The sequence below is a fragment of the Dipodomys spectabilis genome, unplaced genomic scaffold, assembly GCF_019054845.1.
Source record: "Dipodomys spectabilis isolate Male_0828 unplaced genomic scaffold, ASM1905484v1 ptg000050l, whole genome shotgun sequence".
Classification (NCBI taxonomy): Eukaryota; Metazoa; Chordata; class Mammalia; order Rodentia; family Heteromyidae; genus Dipodomys; species Dipodomys spectabilis.
Window position 1 is genome coordinate 6,841,834 of NW_024870727.1, and position 17,814 is coordinate 6,859,647.

The 17,814-nt window shown below is 40.9% G+C and overlaps 1 protein-coding gene across 1 annotated transcript in view; it reads left to right on the top strand.

The window, feature by feature from the left end:
- Spata16 (spermatogenesis associated 16) overlaps window positions 1–17,600 on the top strand; it is a 197,116-nt gene extending 179,516 nt beyond the window's left edge. Inside the window, exon 10 of the mRNA XM_042678915.1 lies at window positions 17,478–17,600. Within this exon, the coding sequence (XP_042534849.1) occupies window positions 17,478–17,600 (123 nt within the window). The remainder of the gene's footprint in view (window positions 1–17,477) is intronic.
- Window positions 17,601–17,814: the final 214 nt, after the last annotated feature.

Genomic DNA, 17,814 nt, shown 5'->3' on the forward strand with positions numbered 1-17,814 from the left:
AAATTCCACTGTCAAGAAAAAAAAGTGCTATGTGCATTTGCCAGTGGACTGAGATGATGACAGCCATCTTGGAAAGGTGGTATAGCAGAAGAATGGATCGGTGTCTCAGGCTGGAAAACATAACTTGAGGGAAGCAGACATCCAGAGGATGGTAAAGTCAAGGCCCCATAAGCTTCTAGGATTCAGCACAGCCCAGGCCTCTTCACCCAACCAGGGGTGTCTACAGTAACTCTCAGAACATCCAGTCTCTTCAAATTAAAAGCCCTGGTAAAGCTCATAGCTTTCTAAATGGAAACTCTTCAGAGGTCTTTAGGAAGATGTGAATGGGAAAGAAACAGAGTGCCAAATTTTTCCCCAAAGGCTTTTAATTTGGCTAATGTGACTCTACAAAACATGATCCCATCACTTTCAGACAATGCGGTAGCATTAAGTAATTTCCTTTTACTACTACAGAGTTAATTTGTATGTTGGGGGAGATGGGAATATATATGTATATATTTTTTAAGAAAAAAAAACTAATTGTACAAGTTTTGCTGCATTCTAAGCTCACTGAAAGTAGGTACTAGAATCACCACCTCTGAGATCTGTGCTCTGTAATAGAAACAGCTGTTACACCTAATGAAAACACTGGAAATTTTCATCTGGAGCAGCAGAATTATAGCAGAAGCTCCTGGTGCCATGCAGTTAAGAGGTCTGTAGTTAAGAGTCCCCATTACCTAACCTGACTTTCTGTGATCTACTCTGTAAGTGGTCCACAGAAAAAAAAGACGTTCAGGATGAAATCTGATTCACGAAAGCTGACCGACTGCCTGTCTACATTTCTGTCTTCTGTGAAGTTTCTCTAAGAACCCAGAAAGAAAGAGAAAGAAACAGCTGTGTTTTTCTTGATTAACCAGAATTAAAATGTCTTCATTTACAGAGTTTAGAAAAGTGGTAGTGACTTTTGTGTGGCTTTGCAATATTTTTTATAGTCATTTACTCAAGATTAGCTAGGCCGATACAAAAATAGGCAAATTATGGCCAAAAAAAAATAAAAAAGATATATTTGCTTGTGTTGGAAAAGCCACAATATATTTCATTAAAAATATCACACTCTGCTTAGTTTTATTCTAGAACAAAAATATCTGGGAAAAAAAGACACCACTGGAATATTCTACAGGTCTTGTTTGATTGTGCCTTGATCTAAAATGTTCTGGGCACCTATACTTTGCCAGACACCATCCTCGACTTTGGAGATGTAACATGAACAAAAGCCGTGTTCCCATATCGTCTGCCTCCTACCCAAGCACACAGTAAACCATCTAAAGAAATACAGATGTGCTGTCTGCCAATTAACGTAGCATGGTGAGAAAATGGCAAGTGTCACATGAGGAGGGACCTCACGCCAATATCCAGTTTAGATACCTTCGAAATAAAGGACATGGCAAATATAGAACCTCAAGAGTGTCCTGCATTCGCAAAGGCATCAAGCAGGGCAGGGTGAGTGGAATAGAATATAGAAGAGTAAAGAGCTAGATGCCGGTGGCTCATGCTGTAATCTTAGCTACTCTGAGTATCACGGTTCAATGCCAGCCTGGACACGAATGTCTGTGAAACTCTCATCTACAAAACACCACCAGAAGATCCAGAAAATAGAAGTATGAAAAACCTAAAGACCACAGACAGGTCCTGAGTTCAAGCTCCAGTTGTGTCCTCCTCACAAATAAACACCAACAACAAAAATCAGTGACAAGAGATGAAGTGACAGAGGCGTAGTCTTTGCACAAGCCAAACACACTATAAACTACTAGGGTGAGGACAGGTTGAAGGGACAAGGAGGGGCAGGGAGATTAGTTAGAGGATTATTGCAATGATTCAGGAGAGGAATAACAGTGGCTTGATTCTTAAACCAAATGGTAATGTAGTGAGAGTGGTGAAATTCCTATTTCTATTCGGAAGGGAAAGGCTTATTTAGAGAGAGGCTCGTATTGCAAGACAAGCAAACAAATACACTCTGAACTCATAATTGAGAGACAAATTAGGCCTGTCACACAGCTGGTCAGAAGCCACTTGCTTTCTCTGAGCCTCAGTTTTCTCACTTGTAAAATTGCCATATTACACTCAAAGATTCTAAGTCCTTTTCCAGCTCTGAATGAATGTGTCTTCTGAAAGCTAGACCATCAAAAGAGAAGAATAAGAGTTAATGTTTACTGAGTTTCTATAATGTGATATTTTCTTATTCACTTTAATATAGACCAAGTTACCTATCCTATCAGGTTAAACAGAGAGAGAGAGACAGACAGACAGATAGAGAGAGACAGAGAGAGAGAGAGAGGTTTAGCTGAAGTCTGAAGTCACAAAGACAAGTAAATGATGGAGCCAGGACTCAATCGGACTTTAGAGCCTGTTCTCTTTCTTTTTTTATTTTTATTGTGAAAATACCATACAGAGGGGTTACAATTACATGAGCAAGGTAATGAGTATATTTCTTATCAAGCATTTCTTGATAGAAGCTCGGCATTTTTGCTTCCATGCCTGATTGATGATCCTTGTTGAATGATGGCTGAACATTCAAGTCTGAGGCCCATAAGGAATGAAGAGGGCCTCCAAGCCAAGTAGGGTTTGGCCACAAACTAGCCTAGTTTGTCTTCAGAGCTCAAATAGTAAGTTCTTCCCATCTGAGCCAGCAGGTCACTAAGGGTGTTTCTATTTTATCTGTCCTTGTGACCTACTTCTATAGGATTCTTCTTCTTTGTCCCATTGGTTCCCACCTTAAATAAACCTAATCTGCAAATCCCTGACTGTAAACTCTGCTGCCATCTGAGTAAGACAATGTGCCCCCTCCAGCTCCCCAGCAGGCTCTGTGATTTTGTGTTACTTACACCCTCTGAATCTTGGCTAGTACTGAAGTTCTCTGAACCAGGCCTGAAGGAATAGAAAAAGGGATCTTGAATGGAGAGGGGAAAGGTGGGCAAATACAGTTATAATAGTCAATGTACATATGTGAAAATGGAACTAGACAAATTGAGGGCATGGGTGGGGTTGGGAGAGAGATAAGGAGAGAATGAAAAAGTGACATTGACAAACATTCACTGAACTCATAAATTGACATGTTGAATTGAAATCCCTTTGTACAACTACTTAAAGGTAGTGTGTGTGTGTGTGTGTGTGTGTGTGTGTGTGTGTGTGTGTGTGTGTGTGTGTGTGTGTGTGTGTGTGTGTCCTGAGCCTAAACTCAGGGCCTGGGGAATTGTTGTTTGTTGGTTGGTTGGTTTTGCTCAAGGAAAAAAACTGGCTTTGAGTTTTGTGTTTGTTTTTGTTTTTATGATGGTCTACTACTTGAGCCAAGGCTTGACTTCTTGCTTCTTTTGGTATTAATTAGAAATGAGAGTTTCATGGACTTTCCTGCCCAGTCTGGCCTCAAACCATAATCTCCACATCTCAGGCTCCTGAATAGATAGGATACAGGATGAGCCACCAGCACCCAGCTTAAAGATCATTTTTTTAATAAGAAGAGGAAGAAGAAAAAAGAAGGAGGAGGAGATGGAGAAAAAAAAAGAAGAGGAAGAGGAGGAGGGGGAGGACTCTAATCCCACTTAGGAGGCTAGATCTGAGAATTGTGATTCAAAGCCAGTCTGGGCTTATCTCCAATTAACCATCAGAAAGCAGGAAGTGGTGCTATGGCTCAAAGTGGTAGACTATTAGCCTTGAGTGAAAAAGCTCAGAGACATCATCCAAGCCCTGAGTTCAATCCCCAAGACTGACTAAAAAAAGAAAAAGAAAAAAATGGAAAAGAAAAAGAAAGGAAACAGAAGAAATAGGAGAAAGGAAAAAGAGGTCTTAAAAACCGGTGCCAACTGTTACATCAGAACACCTATTTCTTCTCTCCAAGAACCAGACATTTATGCGACATGGTCCACAACTCAGAGGAAACTCACCCTTCATTTACAAAGCTTAAATATCATGGAAAACATTGGAACTGAACCAGATTGAAGATAAAAGATCTGTTTTGTTTTGCTCTGCCTCTGGGTCACTGCTTTGAGGCTAGAAAGACAAACTAAATTCTGATATTTTAAAAGCAAGGAGAGGAATGCCCTAACATGGAATCAAAGACCTGCTCATGAAATTGCTGCATTAAATTTTCATCCAGTAGTAGAAATCCATCAAAAAAATCAATGACTCCACCATGTGTGTGTGTGTGTGTGTGTGTGTATGTGTGTGTGTGTGTGTGTGTGTGTGTGTGTGTGTGCATGCGCTCATGCATGCAAGCATGCAGCAGTCCTGGAGCTGTCCCTAAGCTTTTATGTTCAAAGCTAGCACTCTACCACTTGAGCCACAGCTCCACTTCCTGGTTTTGGATGGTTAATTGGAGAAAAGAGAAAGACCCTCATGGAGTTTCCTGCCTGAGCAGACTTCTAACCACAACCAACAGATCTCAGCCTCCTGAGTGACAGTTGTGAGCCACTGGCACCTGGCTGAAAATTGTTTACCTTTTCATGTTCCTTTTTTTTTTTTTTTTTTTGTCGGTCGTGAGGCTTGATCTCTGGGCTTGGGCGCTATCCCTCAGCTCTTCAGCTCAAGGCCAGCGCTCTACCTCTTGAACCACAGCTCCGCTTCCAGTTTTTCTAGTGGTTTATTGGAGATAAGAGTCTTATGGGCTTTCCTGCCCGGGCTGGCTTAGAACAATGATCCTCAGATCTCAGCCTCCTCAGTAGCTAGGATTACAGGCATGAGCCACCGGAGCCCAGCTTTCATGTTCCTTTTTTATCCCAAAATCTTCAGGTATTAAGTCATACTCATGTTACCATACAGAAATATTCATTGGCACACTAACTGGCTTTTTCCATGAAAGTGTGAAAGAATTCTACATCACCCCAGCAACTCTAGGGTGACAAATCACCAAACAGGAGAACACAAACATAAAAGAGCAAATTAGGACCTTTTATTTACCTTCCACATCAGCATTCAAACCTGAATCCTTCCAGAAACTCTTCGGAACCAGATTGCATACACAGCACTATCCTTCATGGTCCACTCATTTGGGCTGAGTAGTATGGGCTAGGGTTAGTTCTTTGGTGTGGACTGCTGTCTTTTCAAAGATTCAGCGGCCTATAGCTCATTTGCAAAGCACTTTTTTCCTCCAGCAATCAGGCTTTTACTGTGTGTCTTGCTCTTTAAGGAGTCTCCACAGATTTATTACAATTTCATTGTGAAGCTTGCAGCTTCTGGTTATGAGCTTCCTCATTTGCATATCCCCAAATTCCTTTACAGTGTGAGCTCCAGGCACTGCCAGAGCAGCTCTGCCCAGGGTGTGATGTGGATGGAGGAGGGAAACGGAAATGACCAGGCTGGGAGGGAAGAAAATGTGCTAAGGACAGGATAGAGATGAGGCCCAAAGAGCTGACCAAGGCCAGGTGTTTGGGATAAGTCATTGTAACTCTTAGGATAAATTGTGCCTGGACTGATCAGTGGGTATCCAAGCTAGTCCCTCTAGTGGAGAAGCCTCTACCAAAGTCCTGAAAAACTGGTCAAATCCTAGTCAAATGCTAAGAAGAGGAGGGCTTCCTTCTTAGCAGAGAAGCCAAGGCCACTCTAGAGAGTGGAGAAATCCAAGAGCATCTGCCAGCCATCTCCTGACCTCAGTGCAGTGGTTTAAATCTACGTGGTGAATTTCAGTTAGCACCTAAACCAACTTCTTCCTGCTTTGACTAGAAAGATCAAAGGATTGAGGTGATTTGTTTATATCATCCATTTCCCATCCTTTTGACAAAAATACAGGAGGCTAATCAAATTAATAAGGGAAGGAAGTGCATTTTGGCCCAGAGTTTCAAGAGATTTAGTCTGCGGTGGCTTGCCTCTTGTCTACTGGTGGCACAGTGACTTTTTATGGTAGGAGTGTATGGCAGAGGACGTCAGTTTACCTTATGGTTGCTAGGAAAGAAAGAGAGAAACAGGAGCCACAAGGTCATGCCTCTTAATGATCTCATACCCACCCAAATGTACCCCATCTACTAAGGGTTCCACCAGCTCCCAAAATATTGGCATTGAGCATGAGGTATTGTATTCACGGACTGACGTTGAACTGAGACCTTTGTAGAACTACTTAAGGATTCAAAAAATAAAGTAAAATAATAATAATAATGTCACCAGGATGGGACCAAAGCTTCAACACATAGGCTTTTAGGGAACCATTCAAGATCTTAACTGTAATATTTATTAAACATTTCCTGTATCAGCATTTGCTTATCACGCCTTTCCCACCTGTGCAAGGTCTCTAAAACCAGGAGCACCACTTTTCCCTCCTTTCTTAGCTGACAACAGTGTCTTCTAAAACCTTGATGATTTGGCAAGAAATTTCTGCAACAGAAGTCAAATCTCAGCAATACCCTCATCTAGGGAGCAGGGATCCAGGCGCTTAGCCATTTTTAAGCAGGGGTTTATCAAGGTGCAGACAAAAAAGCTAATCTGCCATCATACCTGTGGACCTAATAAAACACTGTTATCCAACAAATTATCAAGCCTGTCTGGAGCTTGCTTTGGATGAACTATCAGAAAAGGAACAAGCCATAGAGAAATTTATTGCAGATGAATAAGTTAATGATGATGACATATTATCAGTGATTGTTATTGCTCCCTCCCCCACCCTCTCTCCTCTTTCTCTCTCCCTCTCCCTCCCTCCTTCACTCTCTCTCTCTCTCTCTCTCTCTCCCTCTCCCTCTCTCTCTCTATTTATACCAGGCAATTGGTACAATTAACAACAATATTGTTATCTCCTTTGAAAGATGAGGAGAGAGAGCTCTTGAGAATTAACCAGGAAGCAAATCCAAGCTTGTAGTATCAGGGTTTGGTCTTGAACCAGACTTGTTTGAATCATAAGCTCTATTAGTAGTCATTAGCAAGAGCATTTATATTAAGCAAATGCATAAGTCAGTAAACACCAAGAACATTGCTTCCCCCAAGCTCAGATTCTAGGAGAAGCCAGTGAGACAATTTTCGAGTCTTTGTGGTAGTAAGTGAGCAGAGATATCAGAGGCTGTGGAAGGCATCTCACCCTGAATCACAACCTGCTGCTCTCTGAAGCTTTATCCCTAATCACTGCTAGTAGGTCCCAGATGCCTGACCAGACTTGAACCTCAACACCCACAGTTCTTCCCTGAATCATACTGCTCTATTACCTCCCCTCAGATCTCTTCCTTTCAGGAAATATCATATGAAGCTCTCGTGTGTGTGTGTGTGTGTGTGTGTGTGTGTGTGTGTGTCTGTGTGTGTGCGCGCGCACGCATGCACTGTGGCTTGAACTCAAGGGCCTGGGTACTATCCCTTAGCTTTTTAGCTCAAGGCTCAGTTGAGCCAGAACTCTACTTCCAGCGTATTTTTATGGTTAATTGGAGATAAAAGTCTCATAGAATTTCCTGCCTGGGAAATTTGAGCTGAGATACTCGCATCTCCACCTCTTGAGTAGCTAGGATTGCAGGTGTGAGCCACCAGTTTCTGGCTGATTTGCTTTGATAGGTTATTTCTGACCCTTAATGACTTCAGAACTTCATGAAAACAGCTTAGAAACCACACACACACACACACACACACACACACACATGTAGTATTGATCAGGGACATGGGAGAAGAACATATAATCTCAAATGTATTTTGACTGGAAGAGTACATTTGCAGTTCATGCTACAAGTGGTTTCTTTTAAATTATAGGAAGTGTCTTGTTCAATAGCCCGACATTTTGCTGGGTATGTTTTATATAGTATATTTTACAATTCATTATAATTCTTATAAATAAAAAGATAAAGCAAGGCACTAATCCTAGCTACTCAGGAAGCTGAGATCTGAAAATCATGGTTCTAAGCCAACCCTGTCAGTCAGGAAAGTCAGAGCGACTCTTATCCTTAATTAACTACCAAAAAAGCCAGGAGGGGAACTGTGGCTCAAGTTGTTAACACTAGCCTTGAGCAAATAAGCAAGTTAGCTCAAGGACAATGCCCAGGCCCTGAGTTCAAGCCCCAGGACCAGCACAAAAAAAAAAAAAAACTTGGGCTCAACAGCAGAATGGAGGTGGTGATAGCGAAAAGAGTCATCAAAATGAAGATAGAACAATAGAAATTACTGACCTGAACCATAAAGGAAGCAGGCTGGGAGAAAAATAAGCGAGCCTCTGGGACTAGGAAGGGGTAGAATCTAACAACAAATCTGATTATGTCATTGGAGTTTCAGATAGAAAGCAAAAGTGGGTAGGACTGGAAAAGTACTTAAAGAAATAAAGAAATCTTCCCCAATTTAACAAAAGAATAAAACTATCATTTTGAGGGCTGGGAAGGTGGCTCAGTGGCAGAGCATTTGCCTTGCATGCCAGAGGCCCTGGGTTTGATTCCTCAGTACCACATAAGCAAAAAGAAAAAAGCCGGAAGTGGCGCTGTGGCTCAAGTGGTAGAGCGCTAGCCTTGAGCTGAAGAGCTGAGGGACAGTGCCCAGGCCCAGAGTTCAGGCCCCACGACTGGGCCCAAAAAATAAAAAATTAAAAAAAAATAAAACTATCATTTTGAGTAGTTGAATGAATTCTAAGCAGGAAAAATTCCAAGGAAAATTTGCATGAGCTACACCAGAGGCAAAGTTCTGAGATAAAGAATCTTGAAAATAGTAGAGAGAGTTGAGGCATTCCTAACAAGAAAAACAGTTCAAGTTACAGCAGCTCTTCTAAAAGAAAGAGAAGAGACCAAAAGCAAGTGGCACAATATTTTTCAAGTACTCTAAGAAAAGAACTTTCAACTCTGAGTGCTAGACCCAGTGGAAATATCTTTTAGGAATGAAAAGAAAATCAAGACATTCTCAGGTGAAGAAAAGCTAAGAGAATTTGTTGGTAGCAGATCTACCCTAAAATAACAGTTAAAGAAAATTCACTAAATAGGAAAAAGAACAATAAAAGAAGACCTCAAAATATCAAAAAATAAAAACTAACAGTGCAAGAAAAAAACTAGGAGAAAGAACAATAAACTTTGCTTCTCTTCATTATATTTCATGGTGCAAGCAAGAAAAATAACTTTCTATACTGTGGTTTTAATTGTATGTAAAGAAAATACTTAAGAATATTATAAATTCATGCCAGGCACCAGTAGCTCATGCCTGTAAACCTCACTACTCAGGAGACTAAGATCTGAAGATTGAAGTTCAAAGTCAGCTGAGGCAAGAAAGTCTGTGGGACTCTTATCTCTAACACCAAAAGCTAGAAATAGAGATGTGGTTCTAGTAGTAGAGCACTAGCCTTGAGACGAAAATAAACTCAGAGACAGTAAGTACTCAGGCCCTAAATTCAAGCCACAGTACCAGCACCAAAATAAAAAAAAAGAAAGGAAGGAAGGGAGGGAGAGAGAGAGGAAAGAATATTATAAGCTTGGTAGAATCAAGAGACCTTAAAGCATGTAATAATCTTGTACATCAACCAAATATAAAATGATCTCAATGAGCTGTGTATGACAAGGTATGTATATACCTACAGTGGTATAAAAAGCTTCACCAGAAACACCCTGGATAAATCAAAATGTAATCCTAAAAGAGTGCCTAAGTGTCACAGGAAGGTAGGGAGAACAAACCCTAAATGAAAACCAAAGAAAATAAAAATACAAAATAGAGGATTCAGCTCTAACAAGTCAATTATTATATTAAATTTAAATGACTTAACTATACCAATTAGAAGACCGAGATTGGCAAAAATTGATTTCTAAATACGTCCCAACTCTATGCTGTGCCATAATTTGGATCTGGAATGTCTACAAAATGTCCATGTGGTAAAGGGTGTGGTCCTCAGAAACATAGTAGAACCTCTGAAAGGTAGGTTCTAATGAGAGATCTCATTGGGAGCTTGTCCTTTAATGAGATATTAGGACACCGGCCCCTTCCTCTTTCTGTACTGTTTCCTGACAATTACATGAGGATTGTTAGCATATGCCCCCACCATGATGTACTACCACACTACAGACCCCAAACTACCAGGGCCAATGAATCATGCACTGAATAGTGAGTCTAAATAAACCTTTTCTCTTATAAGTTGATTTTCTCAGATGCTTGCTAGGGTCAAAGAAAGCAACACCTAGATTTACCTCAGATAGAATGACATGGCAAAGATAGCCATGGATACGAAAAGAAACACCATATAAGGAATAAAAGGAAAAAAGTAATGGCCAATATCAAAACAAAGAGAATTTATAAGATAGAGATAGGATTATTTCATCATCCTATAAAAAGGACAAAGCAACTCTAAACATGTGTGTACAAATAACAAGACTTAAATATCTGAAATAGAGATAAGACATGGTTCGAAAGGTAGAGCAGGACTAAGAAAAAACAGGCAAATGAAAGATCTTTGTGGTGGCGGGACTGTTCTTTATGGTGTCAATGGATGTATCCATCTCAATATCCTGCCTATTGATTTCTATAGTTTTGTAAGATGTCACTATTGATAGAAAGCTGTATTGGCTATTCCTGTGTTTCTGCTTTCTCATGCATGTAAATCTACAATTACCTCAGAATCAAAAGCTTGATGCGATAATTCACACAAAACCTTCAGAATAAATTGCACCCTTAACTGCTGCAAACTGAATTAGAAAATTCCATAGATTGGACAACAAAAAAGTTTATTTCTCGTAGTTCCTGGAGGCTAAGAATTGTGGGTGATGATGGTACAGGTAGATTTGATGTCCAGGAAAGGCCAGATTTCCAGTTCAAAGATGGCATCGTCTTGCTATGTCCTTTCCTGGTGGAGAAGAAAGACAAGAAGCTAAGCTCCTGTGGGCTTTTTTAAAGAATACTAATCTGAGCCAGGACCCAGTGGTTCACTCCCATCATCTCAGTTACTCAGGAGGCCAAGACCTGAGGCTCATGGTTCCAAGCCAGTTGAGCAGGATAGTCTTCAATTAATCACCAAAAAACCAGAAGTGGAGCTGTGGCTCAAGTGCCAGCCTTAAGCAGAAAAGCTCAGGCCCTGAGTGTAAGCCTCAAGACCAGCACACACACACACACACACACACAGAGCAGTAAAATGATCATCTGATTCTAAAGCCCCCACCTTCTGCATCTATCACTTCAAGAGGATTTCAACTCAAGGATTTGGGGTGGACACACATTGAAATCATAACACAGAAGTTCCCAAGACCTGATAACAAACTTTACGTTAGTTTTTAAACTCTACACTAAAGATAATAAATAGTGCTATCATGGTGGGCTTTTTTTGTTTTTCAGCCAAAGAGAGACTTTAATGGCAGTCTTGCAAAACCAAGTTTCTGTTTGATGGTAGGCCACTCTCCCGAGATTATAAAAAGCAATTATATATAGCTAACATGGGGGTCTCTTCTCTCAGCAACTCATTGGTCTGAGCACTACGGGGTTCATTTTATCTCCCAGACATCACCGAAGTTACGTTGCTTTCTATTGGATAATTCAAATATATTCACCTGTTGAGATTGGTAGAATTTCAGAAGCAGGCTTTTGACTGTCTCTACTCCCTTTGGTTGGGGAAGGGTGTGTATGGGGGGGGGGGGGTGGTAAGGCTTTTCCAGGTAGGTGCTTTCCAGAACATATACAATACCTGCTCATTTTCTCATTTTATTAGGGCCCATTCTTCTCCTGGCTGATTAGCCCAGCCCTTTCTAATCAGTCCTGTTTATTGAAAAACCACAAGTCATCACACACAAAAACTACTAGTAATTTTCCATTCAGGGTCAAATGCCTTGTCTTGAAAATGGAACAGTGGTCATTTTTAATGAAAGCTCACAATACAGTTCGGCATGGAGATTTTAAATTTTTTGCATGCTTTTATAACGTTTCAGGAATAAGTACCTGAGATTTTCATGTTATACAATATACCAAATCCATTAAAAGAGAAAAGAAAAACATAAGGATTTGTCTATCGGCTTGAATACCAGCCAAGAAAAGTTAAAAGCAAACTGCTACATTGATAGCAGAAACAACTCTGTTTCAGAAACTAAGTTTATTTTAGAAATTAATTTCAAGCCTGTTTGGAAACAATTGTAATTCTAATAAGAATTAAAAATTCAAGTAATTCTGGATGATAAATATTTAAAAACATTTGTTCTGGAAACTAAGCTGGAACAGACCACAGAAATTCCTGGTAGCAAATCACTTCGGTGAAGTGAAATGTCTTGTTTTGCTGAGAGGATTTGGGTCCAAGCTGCTAATCACTGAAGACACACACTCTCATCCTGAAACCTCATAAACCTGGTGCTTGCTTCCAAAGAGCTTGAATCTTATTGCTCAACCTTCTTCCTCCTAAAAACAAAATGTTCTTTGTTTAACCATATTTTAAGGGGGGTGGGGGGAATCACCCACCCACCAGGCTAGAGTAGTTCGTGTCTGTAACCCTAGCTACTCAAGAGTCTGAGACAAGAGGACTGCAGTTCAAATCCAGTTCAGGTAGACAAATTAGAGACTCTAATCTCCAATTATCCACCAAAACGCCAGAAATGGAGTTGTGATTCAAGCAGTAAATTACCAGTCTTGAATGAAAAAGCCAAGTGAGAGCTTGAGGTCCTAAGTTCAAGCCCCAGTACCAGCACACACATGCACATATGCACACACACACACACACACACACACACACACACACACACCTGTACAAACAAATCAATCCCAAGGCATGGACAAATAAACAAGTGATATGAATATACTTCATCCATGAAATCTAATGGGAAGCCTCAAATTTAAATTCACTCAGGTTAATTTCCCCATCCGTTCATGTTGGAGGCTGAGTTCTTGTGTCATTATTGGTATATCACTCTAGTTCCAAGGTGAACACGAAGTCTGTGCAAGGGGCTCCAACCCAACAGGGACCTCCACCCAGTGAGAAAAGTGCAAGATTGGAGAACTATGGAATGTGAGCTTCTGCTTCACTTTATGACCTGTTATCTCGTTTGCTAGACTCATTCATAGAACATAGATAAAGCACCTGAATGACAGGATTTTTACTATCTGGTGATTCTGGACGTAAGAGGCTGAGATCAAAGTATCTCCTGGGTTGACTCCTGCTGATGGCTGAGGAAGATTCTATCTCATGCCTCCCTCCCCTTGCTGTGCTTTGATGACTGTGCTTATGGTGCCTTGGCTTGTTAGGAGCATCTGCCCAGCCTCTGCCTCCATCCTTAGTAGTCCCCAGATCTTCCATTTTAAATGAAGATACCAGTCACTTTGGATGAGAATGAGCTCAACCTGACTTGATTACTTGTGTAAAAGGTCCTATCTGAAGATAATGTCTCTCCAGATAACAGATAAATTACATACTAAAGTACTGGGCAACAGCAGGAGGTATTAAGATTTTAGGATTCCAAGCCAGGCACTGGTGACTCCTGCCTATAATCCTAGATACTCCAGAGGCTGAGATCTGAGACAGGACAGAAGCCAGCCCGGACAGAAGCCAGCCCAGACAGACAAATCCATCTCTACTTAATTAGTAAAAAGCCAGACAAGGAACTGTGGCTCAAGCAGTAGAACAAAAGAAGCTAAGTGAGCATGCCAAGTCTAGAGTTCAAACCCCAATACCAACACATAAATAAATACATAAATGAATAAATAAATATTAAAACACTAGGAGGTCATCTTCTCTAAATTAATATGCTAAATAACATACTATCTCTAAAGTAATATGGACCAGATCCATATTAATCCAAATTTGAACTTACAACAATTGGTGTTTGAGTTCAAAGACTCTAAAGAAATTGATTGATGACAATATCTTTATGATAGGAATTGGGATCAGTAGCCATGCGGCATGTCAGAGCCTGAGACATTCAGTTCTCTTTAGTTATCAGCATCCCCACATTCTCGGCAAGTTCCTCCACCCCATGTTCCCATCACCATGATGGCACTTACATAGCTAAGAAAATGTCACCTGCCCATTTTGCAAATGGATATATTAGACCCTAAATGACCAAGTTACCTATCTGACACCGTTAAGCAAGTAGAGAGTCTAACAATGCCTCTCATCTGAAAACTAGCTCATTTTCCTCCCTTGCGTACTTCATGTATTTCTTTGTGTTTTATTTTTCCTAAGGGCTTTATAGCCATTTCTTTCATTTGCAATCTGCTCTTAGTTCTACAAATCTATTTTTCTCTTCGATCAGTATGTTATTTCTTTTCTTGACTAAAAAAAAAAAACAGCTTCACTAAAAACATGCTGCAGATCTCCTACACTTCAGTAAGTACAGAAGCTAAAATGGACTGACTTTACTGTGTATTGGGTAGTTCATCTAATGGTGTCATCTGAAGGAATGGCCTCTGATTTGAAAGTGTGAGTGCTCACTCGCCATCCTCCGGCCTGGATGGATGGGATCTGAGGGGAATACATGTTATGGGATGTTTTGACTAGGTAGGACCCTGGACATCACGCAGGCCAACCTTCTTTAATACCAAATGTTGGCCCAAACTAAAACTCAGAAGGCCAAGAGGCTTCCCTGGGTCACACAGCAAGGAGTGTATAAGCCAAGCCAAAAGCCAAATTCAAATTTTTCTTCTGACTCTTCACCTAGGGTCCATTAAACCTCGAGATGTTACAGGTATGGGCTCACCTTGTTACCTTTGGCTTGCCTTCACATTTCAAAGCTAAAAAAAAAGAAGAAGAAGAAGAATTGTAATAGAATGGTAGGTTATCGAGGTGGTGTTAATTAGTTTATAAAGACAAAGAAAACTTTCTGGAAAACTACTTTCTTGTGTATGCCTGTACTAGAGTTTGAACTCAGGGCCTAGGGGCTATGCCTGACATTTTTACTCCAGGCAGGCTCTCTAACTACTTGAGCCAAAGTTCCACTTGAGTCTTTTGGGTGCTTAAGTGGAGATGAGTCTCGTGGACTTTCCTATTTAGGCTGGCTTCAAACCAAAATCTTCAGATCTCAGTCTCTTGAGTAGCTAGGGTGACAGGTGTGAGCAACTCACACTCGGTTACCCAGAGGTGTTCAGAGGGCACTGCTTTGGGTCTAGACAAGCATGGCCAAACGCTAATAACTGAGAGATGTCCTCCATGACAAAGGCCATGGGTGGTTCCAGACAGAGCTAGAGGTCCCAGTGAAGCAAGCTCACCCACATCTGGATAGGTCCTGGAAGGGTTCAGGAGACTATTCAAAGAATATTAAGGCAAACATGCAATCCTATGTCTATTTTAAAGTGATTAATCCATTGTTATCACAAGATGGACAGACAGAAGGACGTGCTCATAGACCTCCTGCTTTCACCTAGTAGGCCTCTGTTGAAACACCTCAGTATTTTTTGATCATCTGTTTCATGTGTCTGTCTGTCTGTCTGTATGCCAGTTCTGAGGGGGGGGGGGGGGAGAGGCATGTGACCTTAGGGCCTGGACACTGCTCCTGAGCTTTTTTTGCTTAAGGCTAGCCTCTAGCACTGAGCCACAGCTCCCCTCCTGGTCTTCTCATGGTTAATTGAAGGTAAGAGTGTTACAGACATTCTTCTCCAGGCTGGTTTCTAACTGTTATCCTAAAATCTCAACCTCCTGATGAGTAGCTGGGATTACAGGTGTATGAGCTATGGACTCCTGGCTTTTCTTTTTTTCTTTTTCTTTTTTTTTTTTTGAAATAGAATCTTACTTTGTCGTCCAAACTGACCTTAAACTCATAATCCTTTTGCCTCATCCTCCCAAAGTACTGGGGTTACAGCTGTTATCTTGTTAATGAAATGCAACCCAGTTAGTCAATGTTGCTATTATTAAAACAGCAGCCACTTAATGGATATTTTTAAATGATTGTTTTTCTGTCTCATTGAAGAAAGTTATGTTTGCCACATTAGAGCTGTAATTTCAAATTGCATTTGGGCTCATTGCAAACATTCTCACTGTAACGAGCTTTGATTTAAATGACACATTTCCAGCACATACAACAGGAATGAGTCAAAAGCTCAGCTATCAAAGTAATGGTAAAGTGTCATCCTTCAGTTTCATGTTGGCTGCTCTGGGTTAATTCTTACAAGTTTGGTGAAATAAGTATATAGAACCCACAGAACAATGCACCAACTTCATATCAGGAAAGTTTGGATGATTCATGCAATGATGTCATCAATGTCAGTCTCATACAAATTCACTTGCTTTGACTTTAAAAAGGTTATCAAGCTGGGTGCCACTGGCTCATACCTGCAATCCTAGGTACTCAGAAGAGTGAGGCCTAACGATCCTGGTTCAAAATCAGCTGAGGCAGGAAAATCAGGGAGACTCTTATTTCCAATTAACCAAAAACTGCCAGAAGTAGACCTGTAGTTCAAGTGGTAGAGCAACTAGCCTTGAGTACAAAAGCTCAAGGACAGCGCTCAGGCCCATTGTACCAGCCCCAGGACCAGCAAAAGAAAAAGGTTATCAAGCTGGGCACTGGGCGCTCACATCTGTAATACTAGCTGTTCAAGAGGCTGAGATATGAGAATCAGGGATCAAAGTCAGCCTGGGCAGGAAAGTCTGCAATCAACCAGCAAGAGGCCAGAAATAGAGGAATGACTGAAGTAGTAGAGTGCCAAATTTGAGCACAAAAGCTGAAGGACAGCATCCAAACCCAGAGGTCAAGCCCCACGACTGGCATGTGCACACATGCGCGCGCGCACACACACACACACACACACACAAAGGTGTGTTAGTGTCATCTCAACACCTGGTATATAGACCTAAGTGTAGGATATACAAGAGTGCTACTGTCTATTATTATCATTTTGACAATTTGAGTTATCTTTTGGGTATTTCTCTGAATGATAAACAGCTTGTAAGTGGGATGGAAAATTGGAAAATTGAAGTTTTAAATGCTTTTATCTCAAGCAGATGATGATACCTTGAACAGCAAGTCCTCAAGCTTTGAGCTAACTGTATGACAATGGCTCTATAGTGAGAGATATTAGACTAATAAAATGTGCAGGCTTGGAGTCAGGGTTAAGTATGAATTATTATATCTACTGACTTCCTCTGATGTAAATTTTTATAACATGTCTCTTTCCGACAAACAATATACAATACACTCAAGAAACTGCTATTGAATAATTGTAGGTTTTCTCTGCAAAAGAAGATGGTTTTATTTTATTTAGAAAATTAATGTGTTCTAACTAGGCACTGGTGGCTACCCAGGAGGCTGAGATCTGAGGCTCACTATTCAAAGTCAGTCAGGGCAGAAAAGGCCCTGAGACTCAGCTTCAATTAACCAACAGAAAACCAGAAGTGGAGCTGTGGCTCACTGTGGTAGGGCAACAGCCTTGAGCAAAACAGCTCAGGGATAGCACCCAGGCCCCTGAGTTCAAGCCCTAGTACTGACGCTGATAAAAAGCATGTTTGCTGGTGACAAAGCCCACTCCTACTTAATCCATTCCCTGTTCCTAAAACAAGGGGAAACAGTGGAGCTTCTGTCTGGCCTACAGCTGTTCTAATGTGGACTTCCCTGAGTCATTTGATTTTAAATAAAATATCCAAAAACCCTGAAAACAACAGCTATTCTGTATCTGTTCATCTCTTCTAGGTTGGACGAATTGAAGATTTTCTCTACCAATTAGAGGACAGTTTCTTAAAAACTAAAAAACTGAGAAATGCTCGAAGACAAAAAACAAAACTGAAACGACTTCAAACCGCACAGCAAAACTAGTCTACGGGGAGCCAGCATTCTTACAAGACATCCCAGGAAAGAGGCCAGCTGTGATGGCTGGGTAACAAGGACCATCACCAAAGGAAAAAGGTGGCACTCCCCCTGGTTTATCTCTAGCAAAGACATTCTCTCCTTCATTAATCTCCACTGGCAGAAATAAATGTTCTCAGCCAGTTGACTTGACTCTTGTTCACATGTGTCTTGTTTAGTTAAA